Genomic DNA, 9,699 nt, shown 5'->3' on the forward strand with positions numbered 1-9,699 from the left:
ATATAAATAAATAAATAAATATAAATAAAAAATTTTAAATATTATACATATTTTTTTATATTATATAAAATATATTTTTAATATATATATAATATATATATATATATAAAATATATATATATAATATAATAACCCACACACACACACACCCCACACACCCACCCCCACAACACACCCACACACAAAAACCCCCAATATATAGGAGAGAGGGTGAGAGAGTGAGAGAGAGTGAGCAGTGGTGAGACAGAAGTGAGAGTGAAAAATGAGAAGTGAAAAAATAGAAAAAAGGAGAGAGAGAAGAGAGGGGAGAGAAAGGAGAGGAGAAGGAAGAGAGAAAAATGAGGAGGGAAAGGAAAAAGAAGAAGAAAAGGGAAGAAAAAAAGGAAGAGAGAGAGGAGAGAGAGAGAAAGAGGGAGAGAGGAGAGAGGAGAGAGAGGAGAGAGAGGGGAAAAGAGAGAGAGAGAGAGAGGGAGGAGGAGAGAGAGAAGAGAGAGAGGGGAGAGGGAAGAAGAGAGAAGGAAAAGAGAGAGAGAAGAGAGAAGAGAGGGGGGGGGGGGGGGGTTGGGGGGGAGAGAAGAGAAGAAGAAGAAGAAGAGAGAGAGAGGTGGGGGGGGAGGAAAAAGGAAAAAGGGGAAAAAGAAAAAGGGAGAGAGAGAAGGGAGGGGGAGAGAGAGAAGGGGAGAGAAAAAGAGGAAAAAAGAGATAGAAAGAGAGGGGAGAGAGAGAGAGAGAAGAAGGGGAGAGAGAGAGAGAAGAAGAGAGAGAGGAGAGAGAGAGAGAGAGAAGGGGGGAGAGAGGGGAAAAGGAGAAGGAGAGAGGAGAGGAAAAGACAGAGGGAGAGAGAGGGAGAGATAGAGGGAGATAATTATATATAAATATATAATTAATTAATATATATTATATATATATATATATATAGAGAGAAGAGAGAGAAGGAGGAGAGGAGAGAGAGGAGAATATATATGAAATAATAATATAATATATATATATATATAATATATTAATATAAATAGTATATTATTATACATATAATAAATAAAGAAATATAATATTATATATAATATATATATTTTAAATAATAATAATATAATATATATTATAATATATATATATATATATATAATATATATAAAATACACAAACACACACACCACAAAACACAGACACCACAAAACCACACACACACACACACACCACACACCCACAAACACACAATTATAATATATAGAGGAGAGAGGAGTGAGAGAGTGAGGGAGTGGACAGTGAGTGGACAGAGAGGAGAGAGAGAGAGAGAGAGAGAGAGGGAGAGAGAGAGAGAGGGGAGAGGGAGAGGAGGAGAGAGAGAGAGAGAGAGAGAGGGAGAGAGAGAGAGAGAGGGGGGGGGGGGGAGAAGAGTAGAAGATAGTAGATAGATAGAGAGAGAGAGAGAGAGAGAGAGAGGAAGATGATAGAGGGAGAGACAGATAATAAGAGCAGTCCGATCCGAAAGGCATTATCATTCTGACCGGCGTGCCGCTCGCGCCCCAGGCTGCAGCGTGGGCGAGGAGACGCATGCCGACGGCGCGGCGTGGAAGAGTGGCTGCTACGAATACCGCTGCGACGCAGGCACCGTGGCCGAACCAAGCCTTCTGCCATCATGTGGGTGTACAGTGAATCATTTTCTCAAGCTCGATTGAAATATATTGCCTATTAATGACGGATAAATTTTGCTGAAACTTTAAGCGGGCTATCATTTTTTTTTTACATACATTTGTTGGAAAGTGTAACTTGCAGGTGCATATTTTCAGTGTCGCTAGATGGGCAGGATGCACTCTTTGCTGAATAATGCATGACTTTACACCTTCCCTCCTCGGCAGGCTGCGAGAGCGAGGGCGAGGTATACTCAGACGGCCGCTCGTGGACGAACGGCTGCTACGCCTACACGTGCAACAATGGCGCCACCAGTGGTCCCAGTCTGCTAGATGCCTGTGAGTCGAACCGCTCCCTTACAGTAGCCGTGCCATTATAAATCTACATTTACGGATAAAATTTAGTGGTAAATAAGGAAGCAACATGGTCGCTACCACTCATTAGTGATTTTGTCCCTTCGTCTCCTTACAATTCAGTTACATGAATTTGTAATGGAGGAAAATTTGGTTTCATTTAGTAATCTCATCGCGACTGAAATAATAGATCTAAACCTTTGTGATTTGATCCTTTTTCTGTATCTGCGTTCGATAACTATTTCTTTACCGGGAAGACTGTCTCGACAATCCCTAGTTGAACTATCGGGCGTCCTTTATTTAACTCTGAGTGCATATTACTCACTATCTGATAACAATGCTGCAGGCTGCAAGGATGGCGACGTAGTGTTCGAAGATGGTTACGAAGCTCTGGAAGGATGTCATGGCCTCACCTGCAGCGCCGGCGTGCTCGACCGACACATCGCGCCCACGTGTAAGTCTGCGACGTCTTTGTGGCCATGGTGCTACCGCCGTAGGGCAGGAGAGTGCTCACAATGCGAGACGCGTAGTGACCATTGTATTGTGACGTTCCCATTATCATTCAAAGCGTTTTCCTCTCCTAGGCTGCGTGGTGGGAGCCGAGGTCCAGGGAGATGGCAGCACATGGCAAGCAGGATGCCACAACTATACATGCACAGAGGGGGTCGTACAAACCATCGCTGTTCTCGAAACATGTGAGGGCAATTACCCATTGGTTTGCTTTGCTTTAATGGCCGTATTCTGTCTAAAACAAGAAAGAAATCAACAACACGTTATTCTTCATCAGGCTGCCAAGTTGAAGCAGAGGTGTACCCCGACGGCCACACCTGGGTCGAGGGCTGTCACAACTACTCCTGCATCGCCGGCGAACTGGAGGAGCCGACCGTTCTCCCGACCTGTACGTATGCAGGCCAGCGTGTTGCTGCTCCCGGCCCTCACCTGCACTCTCTCGCTCTCTTTCTTTCTTTTATCCCCCCCTCTCACTCTTTTATCCTCCCTCATTCTCTCTCTCACTTTTATCTCTCTCCCTTTCTCTCTTTTATTTTTATCTTTTATCCTGTCTCATTCCCTCTCTCTCTCTTTTATCCACCCCCTCTGTGTGTGTGTCTCTCTTTTTTATCCCCCATCCTCTCTCTCTCTCTTTTTTATCCCCCTCCCCCTTTCTCTGTCTCTCTCTCTTTTATCCCTCCCCCCTCTCTCTTTTATCCTATCATTCTCTCTCTTTCTCAGTCTCTCTCTCTCCTTTATCCCCCCCCCCTCTCTCTCGCTCACTCACTCTCTCTTTTATCCTCTCTCCTTCTTTTATCCTCCCTCTCTCTATCTCTCTTATACCCCCCCCCCTCTCTCTTATATCCTCCTTCTCTCTCTCTCATACTCTGTCAATTACTGCTTGGCACCAGTAATATCCAGAATAATGACGCAAGTTTATTTGCCAGCATCAAGGGATCTGTTCCAATTGTAATAGCAATGGATGCTGATCTCTTCGATCTAAAGCCAAACTGCTTGTTGTTAAGTAGGTGGTTGTTGTCAAGAAAACTTGTGATTCTGTTTACCAGAATTTTTTGTCGTAGATTTTGCCCATGGTCGAAAGTAGCGAGAATGGCCTGTGTTTTTTCTGGGAGTGCTTTGCTTTTCTTCTTATGGACTGCCACAACTGTAGCCTGTTTCCAGATAGCTGGCCACTTTTGCTGTTGGAAGCAGTTTTGATATAAGGTGGCAAGAGGGGATGCAAGCTGTTCAGCACACTTTTTATGTATGTGGGGATGTAAGCTCAAGAGGCTTTATTAACATCAGTCTTAAGATGATGTTGTTTGACTTAATCAACACAGATGATCAGAGAGTTTAGTCTCTGATCTAAGTAATTCAGTTTTGTCCTTACTAAATGTTGCTACGTTACCTTCTGGCTTATATATTGGTGGAATGCAATCAGGAGACGTGAGGCCCTGTTGCTGTTTAACGAAGCTCCACCAGTCTTCCGACGGAGCGGTTAGTAAGTTTTGCATTGAGACTCCACTGCTCGATGGCTTATTTCTGAACCTGTTTCGTTATTTTCCAGGCAGCTTTGTGGTTTAGCTTGTTTTGAATTGATTGATTGCGTTTAAAAGGATTCCAGGTCCTGCTTTTTTCTTCAGATGCAAGTCAACATGTGTGTCCAAACCAAGACTGATCTCCTGTTTTAAATGTATGATTTGTGGGGTATAAAGCGTTATTCCAGTGTCAGTAGTGAGTGTGATAGCCTGTGAGAATGGAGTCTCACCAAACGTTTTCTAGGGCACTGCAAAAACCTTGCCAGCAGCCCTTGTTCCAGCTTCAGATGGTTCTTGTTACTGCCACTTCACGAGTGGGCTTAAGGTTAACCATGCTAAGTATGGCATAATGATCTGAAGAGCCCACTGCTCCTGTACTACGGCAGCTGACTGTCCCTCCAGGAAGGTCGGAGGTGACAGGGTCCAAATGAAGAACCTGATATGTAGGTGGGAAAGTCAGTATAGTTGTTCAGCCCATGTACTGTTAACAGATCTTTGACGCAACAAGATGCTGGTTCATGTCACCTACTATTATGTTTTTTGCATGTAATATTCCATCAAAGTTATTCTGTAAGAACTCGAGGGGTTCTGCTCCATGCCACTGGGGCCTGTTATAGACACACAATAAGATGTAAGTGGTGAGCCAGAGCCTGAAAAACATGTGCTCCAGATGATCTGGTGTCTCGATTTCGAGGAGCTGAAAGGAGAGGGACTTCCGAAAACAGACAGCAACACCACCAAAGGTGCCACTGGCTGTGTACTTTCTGTGCCGTTTCGAGAACCAGCCATTTGCCCGAAGTTCTCTGGGACTGTTGAATTTAAAGAAGTCTCCACAGTAGCAATAATATCCGGATTATGTGGTATAATATGGCTGTGTATAGAGTCACTATTGTTTGTTTGGAAACCTCTGACATTAGCTGAGAGGATGGTAAGATAACCCGACCCTTTGTTGAAGTGAGACAATGAACCAGGGGCCATGTGCACCGAGTAGTGGTTGACGAGGTACGTAGATAGTTATCATTGGCCAACTACCAAAGCCTGATGGTCTGTGGTGTTATGGACAAGTACACAGGCTTTGAAGCGTCTGAACGACCAGGGCAGAAGTAGGTCAGAATTCATAGTACATAAAAAACACGTAAATCTACTAATTTTAGGGATATGCACACTATTCACACGTTGGAATGAATAAAGCGTTAAAGTATACAGTGAAACATATAACTAAAACACACGTAATCATAAAATTATACAGCTAAAACAGCTAAAATACCATGTCTATGCCCCTTAAGCGCCTAAGACTGTGGGTTTTAACAGCCACAGCAACGGATCCCTCGGTTGACACGGGGCGCCATTGCCCGGGAAGAGTGTATAGGTTGGCTTTAAGAAAGCCGACAGTGCCACTGCGCCTCAAGCACTCTGCAAGTATGCTCACGTGCAGGACTCTGACGAAGTGTACGAGAAAGTATAAGGGTCTTCATTAATGGGACATGAACTAAGCATCAATGAGACATCCAACAACTCTGGCAAGCCGAGCTATAGTAGAGAAGTGGGGAAGTTGTCATTAATGCGAAGCGGTAGTTGGGCGCTTTCGGCAGTTTGGGAGAAGGGGAAGCAGCCACGGTTTGAATAAGAGCAACGGTTATCGTTGAAACTATGACAAAAATATCAGTACCAGAGGAGATATATCATGTAATGGGCCAGCAAGAGGATGATTGGATATTCACAGTAAACGCCAAGAAACATTTGAAATACAGAGCAAATAAACTGGCTGTGAGGTAGCTGCTCCCCCCCCCTCTCTCTCTCTCTAACTTATCCTCTTTCTTACGCGCGCGCGCACACACACACACACACACACACACACACACACACACACACACACACACACACACACACACACACACACACACACACATACAAACACACACACACACACACCACCACACACCACACACACATACAACACACACATACATGGGTGTGTGTGTATACATACATACATACATACATACATACATACATACATACATACATACATACATACATACATATATATGTATGTATGTATGTTTACGTGAATTAATTTGTCTTTATTCATTATATGTAACCTTAACGATAGTGCTTAAGAGCCTGAGCCAACAGCAGCTGAAGGCGGCCCCTGAGCCAAGCGCCTGACGTGCTCCTCCCGCAGGCTGCGAGGCGGGCGGCCGGCTGCACCCGGACGGAGCGGGCTGGACGCTGGGTTGCCACCAGTACTCCTGCGCCGACGGCGTCACGAGCCCTCCTTCCATCCTCGATACGTGTGAGTTGGTTTGGGGCATTTTCTTAACGACTATGGCATGAACAGGATGAGACACCTGTACACCACCTTTGATTTTTTTCTTGTTATAGCCATCTTTGAAATTTATTATTCTTATTTTTTTCGAGCTACAGCTAAGCAACCCACATACCTTTCCCCTGCATAGTGGGATCTTACAACCCGGTTTTTAAAATTGCAGTTCATTCATTTATGATTTGTGATGAAAAGCACGGGAAAATTCAAAGTGACACGTGCTTTCTGCCGATCATAACCACAAGCGTGAGTGCTTTCAAAAAGACGGGAGTGGTCTCATTTCCCTCAGAAAGCCATTAAACAAGTGATGTCCATATTACCTTTTTCGGTTTCAGTCTTCTGTTTTGTCACAGATATCCAGAGCTTTTCACTTTTACAAAAACAAAGATGTAAATTTATAAAAAGTCGAGAAAAAATAAAACAGTACGAATGCAGGTAAGAATTATATACAAGTTTCTTGATCACATTTTCGTAGTGAACAGAAAATGTTTCTAAGAAAATATAACGAAAGTGTATAACAAACTTACCAGACGTACATAGCAAAAGTTCAAGAGTTCATGATAAATGTAGCTTGGATTGCATTTCCTGCAATCTGATGAAAGTTTGCAGGACACGATACCTGACCAACTACTGAATTTACTATACTTTTTAGTTATTTAAGAATATTATTGGGCAAGCAGGTGAATGGCGCCGTAATCTTCGCCGGCGTCTGTAGCATATGAAAAGCCATTTCCTGTGCAAAGATAACGACTGAATGACTTAATGTATATATATATTGTGTGTGTGTGTGTGTGTGTGTGTGTGTGTGTGTGTGTGTGTGTGTGTGTGTGTGTGTGTGTGTGTGTGTGTGTGTGTGTGTGTGTGTGTGTGTGTTTGTTTCGAACACAGAGGCAGCTGAGTAGCCGGGCTTAATATTAATGAACTTGCTACGGTGATAATAACCATGTAAGTCTATATAAAGCATGGTGTCTGCATTGGGTTGCCATTATTTCCAACAGAAGCGACTACCATCAGTTGGGTACATGTTACATATTCAACAAACCTTATAACTAAAGAAGCATAAATTTCAGCATTACTGAGGACAAGATATCAAAGTTCGAGATGGAAGCGATTTGGCTTCAGTATTAAATCATAAAGATGGCAATTCATAATCCTAGAGTGAATTCCGTGTAGAGTAGTCAGACAGGTGTATTAATGGTTAGAGCAGGTACTCGAATGTATGAGTGAATAAGCGAACAATTAACACGGGAAATATATTTAAAAAATATTGATATTACAAAGAAACACAGTGATGTATATATATTCACAGAATATAACTGAATACGCAATTAGTAATGAAGTAATTACTAATAGGCATACCATATAAGAGGAAGAATGGATAATATGAATTTGCCAACAATAAATATTGATAATATACACCGGAACAACCGAATTATTAAAATAACTTGAATCCAATTCTCTCTTCTGGGAGAAAATGAGATATACTAAACTGCAATGTGAGGACAAAATGATAATAAAGAGAAAAACAGAAAAAATAATAACACAATGTATAGATTAAGGAATTATTAGGTCAGGGGAATGAGGTATGAGGTGAGGGTATGTCACTTAGTTCTGACTTCGTTTGTTGAAAAAAAAACTGGTAGTGTAGCGTGTGTTCGTTGAGTGATGTGTTCTTGAATTTGAAAGAAGGCAATTCGTATGTACGGCAATAGTTAGTCTGGCACTAATAGGCACACTTACTTTGATAGTGGCGAGGGGGTATTAGTGGTGCTGAGTAGAATGGCGGCTTCATGGTTGTGTTGATGAGGGGTCGCGAAGAATTGGTCGAGGCAGGTGACGTAGAGTGCAAGTGTGTATCTTCAGCGACTTCGTCAGGAGGGTAGCACAGGCGAAAGTAGTCAGCGCGAAGCAGTGGGGCAGACATGATACGGGTGGGCGTGGATCAGAAGAGGACTTGTTAGCGATGCCTAGGCGGTAAGGGAGCCGAGGAGGCACTTCGACAGGAGTACCTTGTCGGCAGATAGCGTGGATCGGCAGAACGGGCCTGAGCGTGGCCTCGAAGGGTAGAGGCGAATTACCGTTGACGTTGAGGTTCTTGAGCACCGCCTGCCACCAGATATGAACGAGAGAGAGTGGCCTTAGGGCAGGTGAATGAAAGGGGATCGTGCTAGTGGTTTTATTAAGAAAGGTAGATGTGAGACCCCTAAAAGACACCCATGTTCCCGGGGTCGAGGACGTGGAGAGCTTGACCCTGTGTAGCTTGATCCGTCTGTCGTGTCTCTCCAAATATCTCTCGAGACGTATCCTTTTATTCGGCGGCTCCCTTCGAGGGCGGGTGCTTACTTCCGTCGCAGAAGTGGCAAAAGAGAAAGCTGCGTCCGCTTAAGGAGGATCTTCGGTAAGGTAGCTGCTGGGGAGAGAGGTGTGAAGCATAGCATCCGGCCTCGCTATGGATTGTTTACAGTGTATAAATATATACACACTCATAAGCATATATATATAAATATATATATATATATATATATATATATATATATATATATATATATATATATATATATATATATATATATATTATATATATATGTATGTATGTATGTATGTATGTATGTATGTGTATGTATGTATGTATATATATATATATATATATATATATATATATATATATATACACATACATATATACATACTTACACACACACACACACACACACACACACATACACACACACACACACACACACACACACACACACACACACACACACACACACACACACAACCACACACACACACACAACACACACACACACACACACACACACACACACACAACACAAACCACAACACAACCACCACACACACACACACACACACACACACACACACACACACACACACACACACACACACACACACACACACACGAAAAGAAAAGGGCCGCGAGAGAAAAAACTCCCGCTTATCCCGTCAGCTCTTCCGTCGGCCGAGCGGTCACGGGACGGCCTGCGTCTGCCTCGTGAAGTGAAGCGCAGGTGTGGGTCGAGCTCGCTCTGTGGCTAGCTAGAGGACCAAACTCTTTTAGACAATAGTACATCAAATATAAACATTTACTTATTAACCTCACTTCATTTACAATTCAATCGGTTCTGGGTTGTTTTCCAAACAGGTTGCGAAGTGGGAGAAGCAGTCTATCCTGACGGACACAACTGGACCGATGGATGCATGCAGTACACCTGTAATGCTAGCTCCGTTGAGACATTGGCGATCCTTGTCACGTGTAAGTTGGCAGACAGTGAAGTGAAAAGGAAGAGAGGATGAGAGAAAAAAATATCGCGGTGTGAGTGGAGAGAAAAAAAAATGA

At 43.1% G+C, this 9,699-nt stretch overlaps 1 protein-coding gene across 1 annotated transcript in view; it reads left to right on the forward strand.

The window, feature by feature from the left end:
* The window catches only part of LOC119576344, a gene marked incomplete at its 3' end in the record, with an annotated part of 11,094 nt that extends 1,479 nt beyond the window's left edge, over positions 1–9,615 (forward strand). The window contains 7 exon segments of the mRNA XM_037923992.1: positions 1,457–1,638; positions 1,857–1,967; positions 2,329–2,436; positions 2,567–2,677; positions 2,770–2,880; positions 6,195–6,305; positions 9,505–9,615. Of these exon segments, the coding sequence (XP_037779920.1) occupies positions 1,457–1,638; positions 1,857–1,967; positions 2,329–2,436; positions 2,567–2,677; positions 2,770–2,880; positions 6,195–6,305; positions 9,505–9,615 (845 nt within the window).
* Positions 9,616–9,699: the final 84 nt, after the last annotated feature.

This window comes from Penaeus monodon, chromosome 1 (genome assembly GCF_015228065.2).
Source record: "Penaeus monodon isolate SGIC_2016 chromosome 1, NSTDA_Pmon_1, whole genome shotgun sequence".
Classification (NCBI taxonomy): Eukaryota; Metazoa; Arthropoda; class Malacostraca; order Decapoda; family Penaeidae; genus Penaeus; species Penaeus monodon.